The 21,843-nt window shown below is 57.7% G+C and overlaps 1 protein-coding gene across 1 annotated transcript in view; it reads left to right on the forward strand.

The window, feature by feature from the left end:
* The window catches only part of ABLIM2 (actin binding LIM protein family member 2), a 135,652-nt gene that overhangs the window by 51,497 nt on the left and 62,312 nt on the right, over positions 1 to 21,843 (forward strand). The window contains exons 5-8 of the mRNA XM_080796991.1: positions 5,416 to 5,542; positions 8,851 to 8,944; positions 18,426 to 18,513; positions 21,422 to 21,480. Of these exons, the coding sequence (XP_080653117.1) occupies positions 5,416 to 5,542; positions 8,851 to 8,944; positions 18,426 to 18,513; positions 21,422 to 21,480 (368 nt within the window). The remainder of the gene's footprint in view (positions 1 to 5,415; positions 5,543 to 8,850; positions 8,945 to 18,425; positions 18,514 to 21,421; positions 21,481 to 21,843) is intronic.

Below are 21,843 nucleotides of genomic sequence, written 5' to 3' on the forward strand. Positions count from 1 at the left end.
CACACACACAAACGTTCAGCTCCACAGGTAATTCTAGACCCTTCAGAAACCCTTTGGGGGAGTCACTGGGAGAACACTGAACTCTGGGCGCCTGAGGTTGAGAGCTCCTGGGTTTACTGCTCCATGCCCCAGGAGTAAGGCCCAGGTTTGTATGCAGTGGGTACTCAATAGGTGCTTGTTGGAAGCAGTAGCAGACTGTCACAGAACAAATGTGGGCTGGAGTGTCCCTGAGGGTGCAAGGCAGTGAGAGAACAACGTGGGGCAGGCAGGAGCCGCCTTCCATGGCTTCCACGGCTCTTCTGGGCCAGATGGGGGATGTGGGGACAGGAAAAGGGGCCTGGTGCTCCAAGGCCCGCTGCTGCCATGCTCCCTGGACAGGAAGGGAGTTTCAGTGCCTGCCCTGCGTGCCGTGGTCACAGTGGCGCCCCAGTGCTGGGCTCGTGTGCCTCTCAACGAAGGAGATTGCACCTGCAGGCTTCCAGAAGCTCAGGGCTGACCTAGGGGTCTGGTAGTAGTGAAAGGAGGCGAAGACTTCATACCCTGGAGAGGCAAGCGAAGAGCAGTTCCTGCTAGTGAGGCTCTGGATTTGGGGCTCACTAGGAGAGTCCTCCGTTCAAAACTTTCTCTCCCGTGGAGGACAGGATTGCCTGAACTTCTGAGAATTTGCTTCACAATTGATACTGTTATAATGAAATCTGAAATAGTAATAAAAAAAACTCGAATAAGCAAAATCGAAAAAGGGGGCAAGATTAGTTCAAACAATTTGTCCAGAGCTCCCTGGCAGCCAGAGTATAAAGGGAAATATGCCCAAACCCAGACTCAATGAGAATTTGGTGAGAGTTTAAAAAGGCTCTGCCCTTTCCAAATGTAAATTTATTTTAAAATATCAAATTTACCTTTCCAGAGAACAAATGCTCCCCTGACCCTCAGATGGTCTAATAATGTGACCTGTCCCCTCTTCCAGTTCAGTGAGACTCTTCAGCTTAGCACCTCCTTTGTGCCTAGAAAGTGCTAAACATTCATCACCAGCTCTTGGTTCCTGCATGGACGTTTGCAAAATCTTCCAAGTTCCTGCTTCCTTTTCTGCCCAGAGCAGCCGTGCCATGCAGGAAGCCTCCTCTCCTTCTACAGGCGCAGAAGTGCCCTGAGTCTGGTGGGGAGAGGTGGGTGAGTGCCAGGCACCCAGCTAGGGAATGGTGCCCCTGAGGCTTGAGCCAAGGCCTTCAGACTCTGAAGCCGGGGAGCTCCCCCTGCTGTGACAGATGCTTTCGGAGGAGATGGCCTTGTTTCTGAAACTTGACACAAGGGTTCAGGTAGGTGGGCATTGAAGAGGAGGCTCTGTAGAACAGGGAGAAAATGGGAAGTGCCGTGGGCCACCCTCAGACCCTTGTGAGTGGACAAGGGGGGCTGCTGCGTGGAGATAGGGAACAGAAGGAAGCAGGAGAGATGAAAACCAGAGGGCAGAGCCAGGCCAAGAGTCCCAAGCATGTTCCAGAGGCAACGAGGAGCCATAGAGGGCTGTTGAATGAGGGGTGCTGGGAGGAGCCTGAGCAGTGTGGTTTGCCTGCAGGTTGCGGGGCTGGGGGAGGTGCTGTGGCTCCCTGCAGTGGGGTGGAAGGGGAAAGCTGCCTTTCCCTGGGGCAGCTGTAGAGGTAGGAGTCCAGCTGGAATCCTGGGCTCTGAGCATCCCTTGGAGTCTCTCTTCTGCTCTCTGGCCCTGGGTCTGTTGCTTAGAAACAGGATAAGCACTTGGCATTGGACGCCCACGCCATTCCATCCCTGGAGAAGCACACCCTCCTTCTGAGGCTTGCACAAGAGCGGCTGCCCTGGGCCGCCTCCCCCACTGGAGGAGGGTTTCCTCCCCAGGAGAGCTTGTTGCTTCTCCTCCTCCAGGCTTCAGCTCTGAACAGGTTGCTGGTCTCACTGCCACAGGGCAGCCCTCCCAAGGGCCTGGCACTGTAATGTCAGAGACAGCTGTGGCCCTGGCTGCCCCAGGTGAACCCTCCCACTCACCCCTCCTTGCCCAGGGCAAGCTGTGTCCCCCTCTGGGCCTTGGGACTGGGCACGGGATCAGAAATATGTGTGAGCAGGGGTCTGGGGCAGGGTGGGCAGGGGGTGAGGCCTTGGGGGCCTGGAGTGGGGAGCAGCTTTGTCTGAGCCAAGCGGACGTGGGACCTGTTCTTGGGCTTGGCCTCCTGTTCTGTACCCACCCTGGGTCCATGCTTTACCCGCTGGGGCTCAGCCCAACCAGGGCATCGATGGATTGACACCCAGAGTTGGGGGTCATACTGGAGCTGGGGCCCTTGGAGGCCCCTCCAGAGTTGGGAGGAAGGGGGGCGGGGTCGAGGGTCCACAGCCCTTCCCCCTGAGACCACCTGGTCTGTGGCCCTTGGAGCTTCTATGTCTTCTTCCCTGAGAGAGGCTTCCCAACCCCCTGGCTGGCCCACTCCTGCCTGGGAGATGGGGCAGCGAGGCTGTGAGCTATATGCCTTGTGGGGTACCATGACTGCTATTGGGGTACACCTGCCTTGTGGAGTGCTGCAGCCCCCAGCAGCCAACACCCACTCCTGGCCGCCTTCCAGCCACGCACCTCACGCCCTCACACAGCAGTCAGGGGTGGGTGTCGCCGGTTTAGCTCTGAGCCCCTGTGCGTGGGGCACACTTGAATGCGCTTTCTCTCTCCCAGCAGCTGCTCCCACTTTTCCACTGTTTGGGGCTTTCAGAGAAATGACAGGTCCCGCTCATAACATGTCAGCATTTGCATGTTTTAGACCTCGGTGGGCTCCATGCTTTCCGAAGTCAAGTTCAGATTCGACTCGGAGCCCTTCCTGGTTCCCGACCAGGTTTGACCTGGAGGGCAGGAGCGACAGTGGGCCCGACCCTCCCAGTTCACAGCTGGGGCTCATTGCCATTGCCGTGATGAGCCAGTCCAGGGTGTGTGGGTGAGTGGGTGGCCTTCCTGGCAACCTCTGCCCTCAGCAGTGGGGACACACACCGTCGAGGACATCCCCTCTGCTGACGACTTGTCACCAGATCCTGTGCTGTCATTTGCAAAGCCCTGCAAAGGCACACTGAGCTCCAGTTGTGTTTGGAAAGTGAGGATGGTGTTTCCATGACAACGGTCCTTCGAGCACGTTGCTCTATCTCGGAGGTCAGGGCTTGCGGTTCTGAGACTCTTCCTGAGGTCGCCGGGATGAGTGAGGGGCTGAGGCCGGTGTCGGGTCCGCGTTCCCCTGCAGCCACAGCTGGCATGCTGACCTAGAGCCTCTGGGCCCTCCCTTGGGGCAGGAGGCAGAGTGTGCTGTCGGAGGCATCCTCAGATGGTGACCGCGGGACATCGGGCCACCGTTGTCTTCCCGTCGTGACAACAGCAGCACGAGTCCCAGCATTCGGCCCTGTGTGCACGGAGTTGATTGTCAGACACCCCCGTGGGCCTAGAGCTATTAGCTGTCCTCAGCCGCGTAACAAGTGTGCGAGCCTAGACCTTCACTACCCCCATAAAATGCATCCCCACTGTGCTGAGCACAGAGACATGCGTGACTTGCCCATGGTCACACAGCTGGGGAGGGTATCCTGGCTCCAAGGGCCATATTTCTAAGTGCTGCTCACCCTGCTGCCCCGCCACCCCAGGCGTGATGTGGGGTGGCGTGCTCTTTTGCTCTATGCATTTCCAGAGAAGCACGCTAAGGCTCCGAGCTGGGTTTCTCGACTCGGGTGCCACTGACTGGGCCCAGATGATTCTCGCCGTGGGACCATCCCTTCTGCTGGAGGACATTGAGCAGCATCTCTGGCCTCAGCCTCCAGGTGCCTGGAGTACGCCCCTCCTACTGTGGCCATCCAAAGTGTCTCCAGACATTTCCAAGGGTCCCCTGGGGAGCATAGTCATCCTTGGTTTCGGTTTCAAGGCAGTGACCTGGAGCTTATAGAGCAAGCCTGCACTCAAAGCCAGACTGCTCGAATCTACAACGGGCAAGTTGCAAGTTGCGTTGTCCCTGTGCTGCTGGGGGACTGAGGGAGGGAGTGGGCTGGGGTTGGGGTTTGAAAGCCTCCTGAGCTTGAGAGGGGAGGGCATTCTCTTGGTCCCCATTCATTCATTCACTCATTCATGAGTGTATCCACTCGGCAAGGTTGAGCTGCCAGCCCACATTGGGCCCCCAGGGTCCCCAGATGAACAAGCCGCTCTTGTCCCTCGTGACCCTGGATCTCGGAGCGCGGGTCCAAGCGTCGGGTGTTGCACATGCATTTGAACCGTGTGGTAACTTAGGAAAGCCAGAGCTTGACCAACAGTTTCGTGGGCATCAAGTATTTTCTCTTCTTAAAGCCAATGATGCCCTGTCCGCCAAGGACAAGGGCAAGAGCAGGGGACCAAAGGGCATCTGTGGAGCCTGCTAGGCACCCTGCCCACGTCCCGTCCCCTCCTGTCCTGGTGGGAGGCACCTCCTTGTGCAGTCGTGGTGAGTGTGGTCTTTGCCTTTTGTCATTTAATGGAACCACTCCACCCCACCCGCAAGGAAACGTGGGCCCACAGAAGACAGAGCTGCTTGGCTCAGTGTGACCCAAAGAGTGCTGGGAGCCCTGGTGTGGCCGCCCACAGCTGGAAGGCCTGGAGGCAGCTGGGCCGGGTCAGGACCTGGAGGCCCTGGGACCCAGGAGCCATCGAGCAGGGATGGGCACACTGGGAGGGAGAGAGGAGGTGCGGGGATCCAGCCCAGTTGGGGACCGTGGGATGAGAAGCACGCATCACCCGAGGGCAGTTTGCCAAGGGAGGAATCCCCGAGGCTGCCCTCCTGGGGCCTGGCTCGGACTTGGGCTGACTTGGAGCAGGAACACGGGTGGGAGACTGGGCGGTCTGTCTGTGTCTGGGATGCGGCACAGATGGCCATGGAAAGAGGTCCAGACGGGTGGGCCGGGAGGGCTTCCTAGGAGGGGCATCCGGGCAGGGGAGCGCCCAGGGGAAGGAGTGGCACAACTCCTTGGGGTGGCACGTTGGCCAGGTCACTTAGGTTCACATTCTCCTTGTCAACAGAAGATAACAGATGGGCTCCCCACCCCAGACCTGCTGCCTCCCCTCCAGGCAGCCCCCACCCTGCAGTGCACTATTGTTCAAGGGCACACCTGCTGTGGGGGGGTGGGCGCCCAGCCTCAGGCCAGCATGGCCTCTGTCAGCTCCCAGCCAAGGCTGCATGCAGTCAGCGCTCAATGCATGTGGGGGTGAACTTTGTGATTGGTTTTCTACATGTTCACACTGGCTGGTGTGTCACAGGGTCCCTCCGGCACACCCAGATGGACTGTCCCCTCTGTCCCCTCCCACAGGTTGGCTCTAGGCACTTTTGCCTCTGGTGATCCAGTGGTCTGGTCCCACACGCCTTTGGCCCATTGTGATGATGTCTGTGTCCTGTTCTTTTTTTCTTTCAGGTTGTGGAGGCTGCGGCACAGAAATAAAAAATGGCCAGTCCCTGGTGGCTTTGGAGAAACACTGGCATTTGGGCTGTTTTAAGTGTGAGACGTGCGGAAAGCAGTTGGACGCAGAGTACATCAGCAAGTGAGTGGCGGGCTCCTCCCACGTCCCTCCTGTGGTCGCTCCTGTCCTGTCAGGCCCTACGTGTTTGTCCCCCCACCTGGCATCTCTTCCTAGCAGCCTGGTTTCCTCTGCAAAAACCTCAGCTCCAATTCAGTGATCGAAACAGAGACCATGCCCCCCTCTCTGCCTTTGTAAATGCGTCCCCTTGCCTGTCCCCAGGGGTCACCCTCATGAGGTGCCTGGGTCACCTGTAGCTTGCACGGTGGAGGCCAGCTGACTCCAGCAGCGGGAGTGAGGGGAAGAGGGCTGAGCCACCACAGCTGTCACAGAGCTGTTGGAGGACTCAGCCCCAGCTCCAACTTCTGCAGTACCTGACCATCATCTGGCTGCTGGTCTCAGCCGACCCCATATCCCCAGACCCCAGACACGTGGCCAGGATGCCGTGATGGCTGCTTTGGGTGGGGGTCAGAGGGCACATCTTATCAGAAAGCTGTGCAGATGGAGCCTCTGGGAGATCTTAGCCCCGAGCAGAAGCAGCTGGTTTGCCAGGAAGGGGTACATTTCAGCCCCTGGCATTGGGGACTATGTCAGGGAAGCCCCTCTTGCCCAGAGTTAGGGGGAGAGCTGAAAGGTGCAGAGCAGGCTCCTTCCTGCGAGTTAGGGGGCTCTGTGGGCAGCTCATGTGAGAGAGCCTGTGGGTTCATGATGCCAGAGGGAGCAGAACTGGCCCAGGAACTGGCTGTGTGATAGAACCACACAGAACGAAACTTGTGTGTGTGTGCGCACACATGCACACACATGCATGTACACACATTCACAAACACATGCATACATGCGCACATGGGTGCATATACACATGCACACACATGCACAGACATGTGGGCATGCATTCACACACATGCATGCACATGCACACATATGCACACACCCGCATGTACACATTCGTCCTCACATGCAGGCACAAAGTGCACATGCACATGCATTCACACACACATGCACGCATGCACACACATCCACACACATGCATGCACATATCCATGCACACACATTCTCACACATGCACGGGCACACATTCACACGTGTGTGCACACACACACATCCACAGATGCATGCACATGCTCACATGCACACATCCACACATGCATACATGTGCATGCATGTGTACACACATCCACACACATCAATGCACACACATACATGCATGCACACACATTCATACACATGCACATACACACACATGGGTGCATACACATATTCACACATACATGCACACACCCACACACAGGTACACATGCATGCACATATGCATGCACATATGTACATTCACACACATTCACACTCTCATACACACAGACGCAGTACAGCATGAGTACATGTCACTGGGCATCCAGATCAGGTCACCCTCCATCTCCTGGCTGCTCTTGTACCCTCCCTGTACAGGAGGCCACTCGCGGGGGAAGAGGGGTGACGGTATTGGAGGGTCTCTCTGCTGTCCTACAACCCCGGGTGAGTCCATACTCATCTCAAAACAAAACATTCTCAGTTAGAGTCCCCAAGCCAAGACGAGCCTCTGTCCGGGCTGGATCAGGCGGGGGAAGGTGCTGGCCTCTCCTCTGTCGTAGTGAAGGAAAGGAGGGGAGTGACTCCCATGAAGGCAGCCCCAGGAGACAGAGCACTTCAAAATAAAATAAAATAAACGTGCCCAGCCCCCAGGGTGTTCGCTACCGAGGTAGCTCACCCACACGGCTTGCCTGTCACTCAGCAGCCTCCAGAGCGGTCCTGGAATTGACAGGGAGGTGCGTTGGTGTTGCTATGGAGATGTTATCTTTGAGCCTCCTGGGTTTGGGGCACACACACCCATGGTGGGGATAATAAGGGCCCTGAGGTCAGCGGCATTTGAAAGGAGATCCCGAGGGCTCAATTTATCTCCTCCTCTCCTGGAAGGAAGGGCTTCCTCCTCTCTGGGGCTGTGGTCAGAGACTTACGCTGCAGCCTCTGCAGCCCCAGGGGCTCATAAACCCCCACAGCCCTTCCTCCACAGGCGACCTCCTCCAGGAAGCCTTCCTGTCCTATGTCCTACAGAATGTCCAGAGGGGGTCTTAGCTCTGGTTTCCCAAAAGTCAAGAACTCTTACCTTGTGTTGGCAGCTGTGTAAAAGTAAAAAACCCAACCTGGAGTAACGGGGCAACTTCCTCGGTTCGGGGGAGGGGAGATGTGTGCATGCAGCGGGTGCCCCTGCCTGCCAGTGACCTCCACACCCAACTCCTGCTGAGCCGCGCCGGCCAGGCCAGGGGGCATCAGCCTGGTTAATAATGACAGTGACCTTGGCCACCAACTGGCAAGTGCCTGCTGTGTGCTAGGCGATGGCCACACCTTCTTGTCTTTAGAACTTATTGTATTTTCTCCCGCTTTATGGTTGGGGAAGGAGAGGCTCAGAGAAGTTATGCGACTTGCCCAGGGCACGGAGCAGGGGCGTGGTGGCGTGTGAGCCTGTTCACATCGCTGCTACCCACCAGCACCTCCCGCAAGGAGCACGGCCACCAAGCCAGGAAACTTGGCCCCACCTCCAGGCCTTCCCTTGGCCGCCACAAAGCCTCCTGCCATTTCCTGTCGTAATAATTAATTCCAGTCACTTTCAAATCAGCTCCCGCCACATGCTAGATGTTGTGCCTGGTCGTATGCCCGCACTGCCTTCCCACCGGCAGCCTGGAAAACCAGCTGCCTCCCTCAGTGTGCCTTCAGGGGAGGCTCAGCATTGAAGTGAGTCGCCCCAGGCTGCCCAGATCCTCAGAGCGGCACCCAAAACCTGTGTGTCACCTGTCACCGCTTCCCCACACCACAAACGTGGTGGGCATGCCATAAATATGCGTGCAGAGTGGACAGGTCACCCGTGGCCTTCCTGATCCCTCCAACATGACTGGACACCTCTGCTGCCTCACCCAGGGGACAGAGAGGCGCTGTCCCACCTACCACCTATGCCATGTGACATTGCGTCCTCCTCAAACGTGGTCCCTGGCATGAGCACCTTTGTCACACATGCTTAGTGGGTCATGATTTTGGAAGGCACCCCGGACCCCCTTCGGAGGGAATCTCTTTACTCAGCATCCCCTGGAGAGTAAATAGTCCATTTCCCACCCACGTGCCCAACGTGGCACAGAGTGAACCAGAAGGAAGAGCCCCATGGTCGGTGAGAAATGGCCTATTTACAGTTTCTCAGATGCAGCCCTTATCCCCACAGCTGAGCCTCTCGAGGCAGCTGTCAGCCTTCACTCAGCCACAGGGCCCCTGGGTGAGCCCCCTACGCATCCTGATGGCCTGTCTCGTTGCAGGGACGGGCTGCCCTACTGCGAGGCCGACTACCACACCAAGTTCGGCATCCGCTGCGACGGCTGTGAGAAGTACATCACAGGGCATGTGCTGGAGGTGAGTGGGCCTTTGGGTGCCCTCTCCGAGGCATGCCCTGCTCCCCTGCCTCTCACGGTGTCCGATGTTCATGTGTGTTTGTGCAAGAATTTGTGCCCCTGAGACTTTGCCTCCCCCATCCTCCCAGCTCTGCCAAGGGGCAGCTTCCTCAGCCTTACAAGGCCTGTTCCGTGATGGCCAGCTCCTCCAGGAAGCCTTCCCTGGATGCTGTCTCTCCCGTGCCCTCTGCAAGCTGATGGAGTTGGAGAGTTGGGGGGTTGAGAGCTTGGGTCCAGCCCTCCCATGTCTAGATGGGGGTCTGAGGCCTGGAGGAGTGAAAGTGAACCCAGGAGGCAAGACCACGTGCCCACAGGAGACCCTGAGTGGTCACCTGGCAGCCCCGGTCACACAGTGGTCATGGGGTAGGCAGGCTTTCTGGGGGGTGCTGACAGATCATCTTTTGATCTTGGTGGGAATTTCCAGGTTCTGTCTCTATGAAAAGTACACATAACATGCACTTTGGTACCGTTATTCAGTAAGATAAACCCCATGAGATGACCATACCCCACACACCTGCTTGTCACACCCAGCCTGTCCCTCTCCCCATTCTTCAGCCCCCGTCGGCTCTGTGCTGGGGCCTGCCCTTGTTCCCAGAGAAGGCACAGGTCACAGAGGACCTGAGGGAATGAGGATGGTGCCCTGAGCCTGCTGAGGGGCTAGGGACCCTTTCCCACCAGGTCACAGAGAGGCCTCTGGGGATGGGAGGATGGGCGGGGGAATGAGGTTGTCGGACGCCCACCACCATCCCCGACAAAGACTTCTGAGCCTCGGAAGGCCTGGGTCACACTGGCATTTTAAGTAGTGTGAGCTGCTGCTGAGGCCGGAGGCTGGAGGCTGGGGACAGCGGAATGCGTGGGGGTACCCCTTGAGTCCCCAAGGGTTCCTGCCCCGCCTGCCCCCACAGCCGGTGCCTGGCACATATTCGACATCCCCATTGCCACGGCGGAATTGCACACTGAGCGCTGAGCTGTTCGTCTCGAAATTACATTTGATGTCCCTCTGAGCTGCAGGGACAGACTTGTCATAGGGCCTCAACCTCCACCCACTTTCCCTCTCAGCACTCCAAGTGGGAAGGGGAAAGGGGAGGGGGTGTCACACGCACCCCACAGGGCAGGACCACCTCTCCCCTCATTCCCAGGAAGGGAAACGCCTCAGGCCAGTGCATAGTGTGAGGGGCCTCCGGGTGGGTGTGACCACATGCTCATGGACCGCGGAGACTGTGCACAGCACACGTTGGGGGCAGATCACGGATAACGCAGGCACAGGTAGCTGAACTGTTTGGCTGGTTTCCTTCCAGTTTTTTCTGTCTCCATGTAATTCTGGCTGAGACCAAACTGTTGATAGGACATCATATTCTGAGTCTGTCCAAGTTGCATTTCCTACGTAGCAGGTCCCCACGTTTTTGTTTCTGGTGTGTTTTGGGTATGGTGGGCCTTTCTGTTAAACAGCTTCATGGGAACATAGCTCGTTCAGCGCATATCGCGAGCCGGCGGTCGGTATCCGCATAGACGCATGCTCGGCGAATCTCCGTTTGGGGGTGTTTCCATCACCTCAAAAAGAACCCCATCCCCTGGCTGCCACTGCCCCGGCCCCAACCCCGGCCCCATGGGTCTCCCTGCTGTCTCCATGGGCTTCTGTCTTCTGCACGGGGCATGTGAACGGGGTCAGTGTGCGGTCCTCTGTGCCAGGCTAGCTCACAGGGTGGGGTGTCCAGGGTGCTCCAGGGGTCGGCGTGGATCCATCTGGCATTAGATTCCATCACAGGACTATTCTAGAATGTAGTAAGCTGATTGTTTATCGTCGGACGTGGCCTGGCTCTCTAGTTTTTTACTACGATAAACAGCACAGCGACGAACATCTTTTTTTTTTTTTTTTTTTGGCATTTCTAGTTTTTCTTAAGATTTCTTCATCGAAATGCGGACACTCAGTCAACAACTAGGACCCTTTGAAGGGTCTTGTCACTTAGGAAGTGCTTTCCAAAAAGATGACCCTAATTTCCACTCTAACCCACATAGCGTGGTGCCCCCGCACCCCCTCCCCGGGGGAGTGTAGTCTTTACGAATCCCTGCGTGTCTGCGGCTGGGTCTGCGGCTGGGAACCTCGGTCCTCACTCGTTTTGGTGACTTCCTTACATCCCTCGATGCGGGTCCTTCTGACAGCCCCCCACCCCCACCCCTAGACCACAGCGCCTGTGTTAGTTCTACATGGGGGCGGGGTCTTCACGGGGGCGGGGTCTTCATGGTCTGCAGCTCCATCTGCCCGTGCAGGTCACAAGATGAAGCTGTTGGCAAAGGGCCGGCGGGCATCTTGTACGTATGGTCTTGGGTGGTGATGTAATATTGATAACCCACATCCTCTGAATATGTGAACGGAAACTATGACCTTCTTCCGGGACCCGTGGCCCTATAAGTATTAGGGACACGGCCCCATCTCTCCACTGCCAGTCATTCAGACCACGTGTCTGGATTCCCTGCAAGGCTATTCCAGACCCTCTACTCTCTCCTGGGCTCCCCACACATGTGTGCTGGGCCATTGGCCTCCCCAAGCAGGTGTCAGAGCCAGACTTGAACTGGGGCTACCCGGGCTCCTGGCACCTGTTCTTTCCTGGCGTGCAGCCTCTCCCCACATGTAGACATCAGTTTGTGCGTTGTTTGAGCACTGTGCCACACTGTGCTACCTGATGGCAGAAAGTGGGGTGCATTTCAGGCTCAGGTGGGCTGAGCTGTTGCACTGCTGGTGTGTGGACCTAGCCCAGCCAGCTTCGGGGCACTCACAGGCATCGGCCCCTGCACCCTGGGGGGCGGGGGTGGAGACCCGAACCCAGCCCTGCTGCATGCCCTCAGCAAGCACTGTGCTGAGCAAGAGAACGTTCTAGTAGCTCAGGGATCCTCAGAGAGGATGTCAATGAGACATCCTCTCCGAAGTGTCCCCAGCTCAGTGCTGGCCCCGTGGTAAATACTGGGGGCTGGCGGCTTCCTTATTGTCACCAGATCATCAGCAGGTCTCCCCTCCGTGGGTGACCCCATGTGCACTGTATGTCCTTGATATTTAATGCTGGACCAAATATAGAATGGCGGGGTTCGGTGCCCGCGAACGGAGCCCCTCCCGTACTCTCAGGTTTAGCTTCAGGAAGGGACCATCTTAATTACGAAGAACAGGAGAGAAACAGGTCTGGATTTTCTTCCTTGTCAGTGGTGGGGGATGCAGGGCCTCCCAGGGAAGATTAATGCTTTTGTTTTCGAGTTCCCCGGCGTGGCTGAGTCGGCGGGCTCTGCAAAGCTCTGAGCATCCTCCTCGCGAGGCGGCAGCTGCGGGCGGGCAGAGACGAGCCTGGCTCCGCAGAAGGGGAGCTGTTGCCGCCGACGCGCCACCACCTGAACTTGGCCCAGAGCGTGCTGGAGCCCCGCTGGGCAGGCAGCAGGCTCTTGGGGGGCAACAGGTGGCAGGATCTGAAAAAGAAGGAACAGGACCCAGATGTCTGGCTGAAGGCAGAGGGTGCCCGTCCTCACGGTCACACTGCCCGTTCCTGCCGACCTGCCTGGGGAGCAGGCACCGGAGAGGGGCCGTGGGGGCTGGCTGATTGGATCGGGCTCTGTTGCGAGGACCCCGTGCAGGTAGGAAACCTGGCCAGGTGCTTCAGAGGGCTGATGGGGAGGCTGCAGAAGCCATGCTGGGTGGCAGGTGGGTGGGCTTGCAGGGAGCTGGGATAGATCCTCCAGGTGAGACTCCCTGAGGCAGCTGTCACCCCCCCACCCTGCTTTGTCCCCCACCAGATGCTTGTCCCACTCAGAGCTTTCCTTTCCTCGGAGCCTGAGCAGGAGAGCAGCCCAGGCCCCCTTCCCTGCCAGCAGGAGCCATCAATCTGCTGCGTCTGTGTGTGGCGGGCACAGTGCCATCTTGATGCCGGGCGCCAGCAGCGCCGGCCTGTCCGCCCGTGAAATGTGCATCTCGCGGCGACGCTGGAGCCCTTCCTCCCCTTCCTCAGTTATCCTAAATCTGTAGCATCATCTTCCCGGCGCCTTCTCTGAGCCTGTGTCTGTCGGGGTGTCTGTCTCGGGGAGCCAGCTCCATGCTGGAGTGCAGGCGGGGGAGCCCTCTTGGTCTGGTGGGGACTTGGGAGGGGCTGTACGCCCCTGCCCTATTACAGAGATGGAAGGCTGGGACTGTGGGGAAGAGGTGGGGGGCCTGGGGCAGTGGGCTCGCCCCATAGGAGAGCTGAAAGGTGGCTATGGGATTGTCTGCCAGGGACAGTGGTGTGGCCAGACCAACTGGACCCCGACTTTGATAAGGGGGTGTTGAGTGAGGGGGAGGAGGGGGAGTCCCTGCTCAATACCCTCCTTCACCCCACCCCTGCCTTGTTCTCTGCTAGCTGGAGTGCTTCCCCATACAGGTGGGAGTGGCGGGGGCGGGGACAGCCCCTGCCCTCCTTAACCCTTGAGGTGCTGCTATCTGAGCCCCACCTGCCTGGAGCAGCCCACTGTCTCCATGAGAAGCCCAGGGTCTCTCCTGGACCACTATTTATTCCTCCCTCCCTCTCTCCCTCCCCCTGCCTGCCTTCCCTTCTCTCTTCCTTAACCACCCCCCCCCCGCCCCACCTACAGACCCTCTGATCACTCACTGTGTCCCCTGTCCCAGGCTGGCAGCTACTGGGCTTCCTGCCTGCACCTGACCCATTCCCAGGAGCCCTGGTGGGAGGGGGGGGCGTCTCGCAGGCAGGTCCCACCCAGGGCAGGCAGCCCCTAAACATTTCTTCATTTCAAATAAGCCATCCCCTGGGGCTACAGGACCTGGGTTATTTGCTTTCCTGTCCTCCTTTGGTGTGCTTCCCTTTCACCCTCTTAAGTAGGTATGATTGATAAAAATCAATGGGAGAAAATATATTCTAAAGAAACAAAAGCATTTCCTCAGGACAGAAACAAAGGCAACTTCCCAAGGCCCCACTGCTCCCTCTCTTTTTGTAATTTGATGAATGTGTTTATTAAAAAAATATATATATTCAAAGGGAACACCTGTTTGTCATAAAATAAACTGAAAGCTCATCCATAATGAACGCCATCACCCAGACTAAGCAGTGTTAGCATTTAGAAATCACTGTTTTAGATCGTGTGTACATGTACACAGATGAGCACACGGTACCGTCTTTGTGACACGGTGGAGACCCCAAGCCGAGAGTGAACACGTGGGGTCAGCAATGGGGACAATGGCAGGGGTGAGGACAGGGGCTCGGGGGAGGGTGCTGCCGATGGCTCTAGGGATTCGTGTGCAGGGCCCCGCGTGGTGAGGAGCAGGGCTCTTCTTCTGGGGGGGATGGAGCTCCTGGGGGTGCTCTAGATTGTGGAGCCGATCCGGGAAGTCTGTGCGGCTGCCAGACGCTCCTGCCCAAGGCTTCAGTTGGCTTCACGGTGCATTTCGTTATCTGGACGCATGCTGGTGATGAGGTCTTTTCAGATCTGGGTTTGGTTCTGGCCATTCGACAAGGAAACTCAAGCTTTGATTCGGGCTAGTGGAGGCACATGAGTAGCCCCCGGGGGGCTGGCCGGTCTCAGTGGGGGGCTCCTGTGGTGCCAGTGTCCAGGAGAGCATGCAGAGAGCAGCGGGGGGGGGGGGGAGGAGGGCACAGCCTGTTGTCCAGGGAGCGGAAGGGGCCCAGGATGATGGGACGCCTTCCTCCCACGTGCCGGGGGTGTCCCTCTGTGCTGCCCACAGCTGGCCGTGGAAGGCGGGGCATGAGTTTCTGGAGCCCAGAGACACTGCCCACATCCCCTGTGCTGGCCGTGCCCTGCGTGTCCATGGTGGGACGTGATCTGGTCCTTCTGTGCTGACTTGGTCCTGAATGAGGAGCAGCACTTTCCGTAGGCCCCTGGAGCCCACCTTCCTGTGTTCCTAATGAGCCTTGTTCCATCTTATTAAAGATGACAGCCACTTGTCAGAGGCACAGACGTCTTTTTAAAACCACGCACTGCAGAAGCTCATGAGTCTTTAATATTCTTCAGAAAGCTGAGCCATCTTGAGACCCACCTGGCGCGGGGCTGGGCCATCTGCCTGGCTGGGGGCTGGGCGGTTGCACAGACCACACGCTGGTGCTGACGCTCCAGGCCCGTAGCGCACGGGAATGGGGAGGAGAGGCTCTGAAAGGGCAGGGGCTGCAGCAGCCTTCAGATGATGTGGAACATCCGGTCATTGTGACCACCAGGAGAGAGGATGGGAGTGACCATGGGGCCCAATCCAAATAGTGAGGGCGCTTTGACTTTGGGTTCTACAGCAGGTCTTAGTTCGCCGGAGCTGCTGCAGCCATTCCGGGCCCTGCATGCTGAAACCCCAGACAGCATTCCTCTCCGTGCTGGGGGCCGCAAGTCCGCCATCCCAGTGCCGGCCCGGCCCCTTCAGTTCCCGGGGAGGGCCCGCTGCTCGCACTGCAGACGGCCACCTTCTCCCTGGGCCGTCATGTGGCAGATCTTACAGGACACTGACGTCCTCCTAGGACATCTCGGGGCCACAAGTTCCAGGACTCCAGTCCTTCCTAAGGCTGAAGGATATTCCATTGTGTGGCCAAACCGTTTTTTCCCCCGCACTCGCACCCGGGGGCCATTTTCCCTGGAGCCACCATGAAAATGGCTGTCTTGGACACTCACGTCCAAGTTGTGCAAACCCGTGTCTTGCTGGGCTCTTGTCTCCGTTTTGTTCCCACCCAGGAGTGGAACTGCTGGGTCCAGTGGTAACTCTGCGTCTCCTTTCCAGGTGCTGGCAGCCACACCCACGTCCCCCCAGCAGGTGCACGGGGCCCTCCTCTTCTCACATCCTCGCCAACATGCACTGTCCCTTGGGTCTCGCTTTGATTACAGCCACGCTAATGGGCGTGGAGTGGCATCTCATGGCGGCTTGGACTTGCCCTTCCTCTGGGACAGGAACGTCCAGCATCCTGTATGTGGTCCTTGGCCCCTTGTGTATCTTCTTGGGAATAAATGTCTATTCGAGTTCTTCGCCCACTTTCTATCGTTATTGAGCTATAAGCTCTTTATATATGTGATAGATAAATAATTCTATGTTCTGAGTGCTAAGCCCTTCCTGGGTCTGGGATTTCAAACGTTTCCTCCCATTGCTGTCTTTCCACTTTCTCGACCACGTCCTCAGAGGCACACTAGTTTAATTTTTGTGGGGAAAAAACATAACTATTTTTGTTGGTGCTCTTCATGCTTTTGGTGTGTAATCTAAGAACTCACCGCCAAATCTGGGGTGGTGAGGATGTACCCCTGTGTTTTCTCCTGAGAGATTTATAGTTTTAGGTCTTAATTTCAGTCATCAATCCACCCAGATCAAGAAGGAGAACGTGCCCAGCCCCCGAGATCCCCCCCGGGGCAGCCACCTCCCTAACTCTAAGTAAAGGACACTCGTAGGCCTGGTTCTGCACTTGGTGTGAATAGAATCTGTGCCTTTCAGTGTCTGCCTCTTTCCTCCCTCCTGAGGTTCTCAGGTTCTCAGGACTGTCCAGGGCCTAGGCGGGGGAGCATGTGAGGCTGGGGTCATCACCTGGAGCCAGGACCGCCTGGCTTGGGGCTGGAAGGCCACGGGAAGGCCATGCCCCTGGGCTCCAGTCATACTCTACCAGCTCTGTGCTGTGTGACCTTTCCCATCTGCCTCCACCTCTCTGTGCATTGTGTGGAAAATGATGATAATAATGTAGCTCGTAGGACTTCTGGAGGGTGAAGACCAGGTAGTGTGTGAAAGGGCCTCAGCTCGAGCTGTGGAAAAGGTGGTGGAGTTGCTGTTATTTTGGGGAACCGGGGGCGTTCACCAGGTCTGGGTGGGAGTGCTTCCCTGATGGCAGAAGACTGTGGACGCAGGGCCGGCCCCTCACAACAGCCTCGGGCTGCATCTCCACTCTGTTAATTCTCATCCGTGCAGTTGGAGTTTCAACCTGTCGTCTTAGAAACCATCCCCATGGTATTCTTTCTCCTCCTACTCAGGTGTAGACACCCCATGGAGATGCCAGGGTCTGTCTGCCCTCCAGGGCATGCTTTCTACCCCAAGTGGCCCTCACAGAATTCCTACTGTTTAAGGTCATGGGGGTTGTCCCCCACCAGTGAGAAGGGGGCCTGGGTGAGGTGGGCGCGAGGACAGGTCAGAGGGCGCAATGTTTAATATCGCCGAAATGACCGCTTCACCCTCATCACGTCTGAGCCAGTGCTGCCCTCTGACCTGCTGCCCAGAGAGGTCCCCACAATGAGCGGTTCCTGAAGCGGCCCCATTAGGGCTTGCCCCCGAGGGGCGCCCTGTCTAGTGGGGAAGAAGAAACCAGCAGAAACCCAGACTACGGACATGTACCGGGGAGGCTTTCAGGAGGCGGTGGCCTTTGAGCTGCGATGAAGAACATGGAGGGCCTCGGAGAGGTGGAGGGGGGTCAGACGCTCCCAGCAGAGGGAACGGGAGGAGGCCCCAGAGCAGGCAGGAGGACTGAGGCTGCAGTGTCCTTGCACTCCCCAGCAAGAATCCTTTCACCCGTAAGCATTGGTGGGCCGTGCCACAGGGTGCATCCTGCGGGAGAGAGCGTGTTCAGGGCCTCTCCTCTCCTTTGCAGGGGTCACCTTCGGGCAGGTGGTCACTGACAGCTCAGTGGTGAGGGGAGGAGTGTGAGGTGCATGCATGCATTTTACCCCATCATGTGCTCATGTGGGGAAGGGGTGTTACTAACCCACATTCCGGAAGTGATCATGGGATCGTCCCATGTCAGGGAAAGAGTGAAAGGTGGTGTCAGCACCATGGCCAGCAGCCGGCTGCTGCCCACCTGACCAATATTGCCGTGGAGGGGTGTCCAAGACGATAGTGTGGGGCAGTTCGTCTGTGCCGTCTAGAACTACGCCATGCCAGCCTATGTAACTAATTCATGTGATGTCCCATATTAATCTTTGCACCTAATTTTATGGACGCTAGGGATTATAAAAACAGTAAATGCGAATGGAGAAATTTGAGCCACATGTAGATGCCTAAGACAGCCCACCCCTCCAGTGCCTCCACCTGGGGAGATCACGTTAGCTTCGGCCTCCCCTCTGCTCTCCCTTGCTGAGCCCTTTCCCCACCCCCAGGTACAGAGACTGACAGGACCTGGCCCCCTGACCCATGAGGGAGGCAGAGCCATCAACCACTGAGCCGGAGGACCTGGGTGACACCCCTGTTCCCCAGGATGTTGGGCAGTGCAGCTGGGTCTCTGCTCCCAGACGTGGCCCCCGTGCAGGTGGCCCTGGTGCACGTGGTCTGCTTCCACACCTGGTGGACCCAGGCTTTCTTGGGCGCCATCCTGAACCCCCCGATGGGTACGGAACATAGCACACACTCAGCACCCCCTGAGAACCCACATGTGGGCAGGCCGTGCCCACCAGCCAAGTATGACTGCTTCTGTGGCCCCTTTAGTTTCAGCAGAAACACTTGTGTTTTGTTGTCTACACAGGCAGGAGAGAAACACTACCACCCGCTGTGTGCACTATGCGTCCGGTGCGGCCGGATGTTTGCGGAAGGCGAGGAGATGTATCTTCAAGGTAAGGACAAAATCGCTCCACCCAGTCCCCTAGGGCAAGACAGGAACGGCCCCCCAGGCCCTTACTGTGTGCCAGGTGGGAACAGGTGGGTGGCCTGTGTCAACTCACTAGGTGGGAGGTCCCCCCAACCAGCCCGGTGGCAGCATGCGGGAGGCAGAGCCATGGACTGGTGATGGCCAGGACATGGAGAGGGACCCAGGGCTGCTTGGCCCCTCCCCAAGACGATGGGTTGAATATGGAGACCTCACGTCTTCAGCCACTGTTTCTATTCAATGGTCTGTCTGTGTCCAGTGGTCCCAGAGGCAGGCTGAGCAGGGCTGGGCTGATGGGAGAGACCCACATGGGCTGTTTCATGACCTCAGGGGCCGTTCATCTTGGAGCTGTGTATCACACAGGCCTGCCTTTCTGAGCCCAACCTCGTGAGGTGACGTCAGCTAGGCCGGCCTCGTCCCCGGTGTCCCCTCTTGTTCCTTGAGTCTCTGCTTGAAAGCCCATGAAAGGGGTCCTTTGCACCCCTCCTGTTGCTGCTGGGATGTCTGGGAAGGAGGGGGCCCCCCGCCAGCATCGTCCTCACTGTAAATAGTGCTTTCAGGCCTTCCTGACACCCAGCACAATGGTGCTGGGACCGTAGCACGGGGACAGAAGCTCGCCATCAAGGGGGACCCAGTCTCAGGGAATAAAGATGCTCTTCATGGCTCTGGGCGGCGGGTCCTGCCGTGACTTTGTGTGGGACGTGGAAGCGAGTCCCTTCCCCTCTCCCAGCCTCAAGTTTCCCAGTCGGTGTGACAAGGGGGTGGACCCAGGTCAGAGGTTTTCAACCCCGAACTGTGGAGCACCAGCTCGGGCCTCTTTGCCCTGGGAACCTGTGCCTGGTCCACCTGGATACTGGGGCTCCATGCATGTGTTGACAGGTGAATCCCATACAGTCAAAGCTCTGCAAAGCAGGGGCCCTAGTGAGCCTCACGGCCTTCGAGGACAGCAGGACAGCCAGCCCCCGCCCCATGACCATCAGCACCACCAACCCTGGGACACACATTTCCAGGAAATATAGGGGAAGGGCTATGGGTGCTCAGTAATGATTAGGGAGACCCAGATGATAAGAATAATGAGACGCTGCTTTTCCCCACTGGGTTGACAAGGATTAAAAGGAAGGTCACAGCCCCATTGTGAGAAATCAAGGAAATGGGCCTTTTACCTGGCTGGTGTAACAAAAATTGGGAAAATGCCAGAATGGATCAAGAACCTTAATGCCCATGCGACTCCATTTCTAGGAAGTCTTTGAGTGAATGGGAGGGGTGTGCTAGGACTTGCGTGCCACGGAACCCCCCATCTCCAATGTGACTTTAGAAATAAAACACCACAACCAGCTGGCAAGGGACAGAAAAACCCTCCACTCTCCATGCGCTGGGATGTCCCACGGCCCTCCCTGTTATGCTTCTGATATTTACTTCTGTGGGGGAAACATTTCAGACACTTGAAACAAAAATCGTAGCCCAGAGAACAATGTTTATACAACATTATCCACGTTCTCTGAAAAAAACGCTGGAAAGCGGCCCTAACCGAGTGGCTAGGAGGTTATAGGTGGTTTTAATTTTCTGATTTATAGTTTGTTGGGTGTCTTTAATTTTTAATAAGGAATATCAATGACTTACCTATTCCTTTGGTAATCATAGTTGTCAAGAGGAACGTTTTACGCACACACACACATACACACACACCCCTCAATCATGGTCTCTCCGGGCTCTCCAGGAGATGCAGATGTTTTGCCTGGTGGGGGCAATAAAAGGTTCCCCTCCTGGGAAGGATTTGCAAGCAAGAAATAGGATGCCACTCTTTCCTTCCCACAGTCTCCAGTGCCTCTCACGTGCCAGGCGCTGTGTGGCTTATTTGGGGTGGGGGGTGCAGGCGTGGAGCAGACTCAGCCCCCTTTTTGATGGGGCGTGAACCTAGACACAGAGCCGTGGAGGCAAGGGGGCCAGGCTGGGATCCCAGGGAGGCCCCAGTGGGAGAGGAGGTGCTCAGGGCCCTGAAGGACGGGGCGCAGGGAGGGCTGGAGGGCTGACGTGCGCCGAGCCCACCCGCACCGGACATAGTGCAGCGAGACAGCAAACGCCTAAGGCACGGTTCAGCAGGCCCATTCTGCTATGTCCTTACCCCAGATGAACCTCCCTGAATTCTCCTGAGGCCCTGATGAGCGAGGAATGTTATCAGCCCTGTTGGCAGGTGGGAAAAATCCAACGCCTGGAGAACTTGAGTTTGAAGTGGGAAAAGGAGGGACGTGGTGTTCCCGTTACCTTGATGGAGCTGGGTGTCAGCGTGGGTGCTGGGGCCGTGCTGGCTGCTGAGGGAACTGAGGCAGGGTAGGGCTCAGGACCCAGAGAGTCAGGGAGAGGGATGGGCCCAATGCCGGAGCCTCATGCCTGGCCCCCCGCAGCCCCTGGTGCTTCTCTTCACCCCACACCCTGGTTTCCCCACCTGCCTCCCAGCCAAGAGCTCTCGCCCCCCAGCCCTCATTCCCAAGGCTGGTTCCCATCCCCGGCTCCGGCCCCAGCCCCAGCCATGCCGGTGGTTGGGCCTGGCTGCTGCCCCCACATCCACGGGCAGTCCATCCTCTCTACCCCCGCCCCTTTGAACGAGAACGCACTTGACACCCCTCTTCCGAGAAGCCTCTGGGCACCCCAGGTGCCCCCGCTGGGCAGATAGCTCACAGTGATGTGCTTCCTGTTCATTGTACACCTCCGCCCCCCCACACCGGGCCGTGAGCCCCTGGGGCCGGGCGGCGGTCTGCTTGCCCCAGGCCCAGCACCCACTCCAGCACTCCAGCCGGCCCCCTGCTGCTGACTCCCTGCACGGCCCCTGCATCGTGGGAAGTGACACTGAGCCCTCCCTCTCGGGGATCTGTCCGCAGGCTCCTCCATCTGGCACCCGGCGTGCCGACAAGCAGCCAGAACTGAAGACAAAAACAAGGTTGGTGGAATTTACAATTTGCTCCTGTGCTTTCTTCGGCGCCCGTGTGTGGTCACCTGCACCTGATGGCTTGCTGGCCGGTCGCACCGCGCCACGGGCCAGGTGGCATGAGGCCCGGGGGTGCTGAGGATGGTGCAGGCCAAGGCGGGGGCATCTCAGGGCCTCCCTGTCCTGGCTCGCCCACCTCTCCGTGGGTCTAGAGGGCATGAGGGCTACAAAAGTTTGGGGACAGCAAAGACATGAGCGGGTCTCCAAGCAGTCCCCAGACAGTCCACACATGGGCACCAAGTGCAAGGTTGAGGGGATGCTGGCTGGCGGAGGAGACCCTCTCTGTACCGGCCCCCACAGGATGGGTGAGCCCCA

Source organism: Martes martes (genome assembly GCF_963455335.1).
Source record: "Martes martes genome assembly, chromosome: 2".
NCBI lineage: Eukaryota > Metazoa > Chordata > Mammalia > Carnivora > Mustelidae > Martes > Martes martes.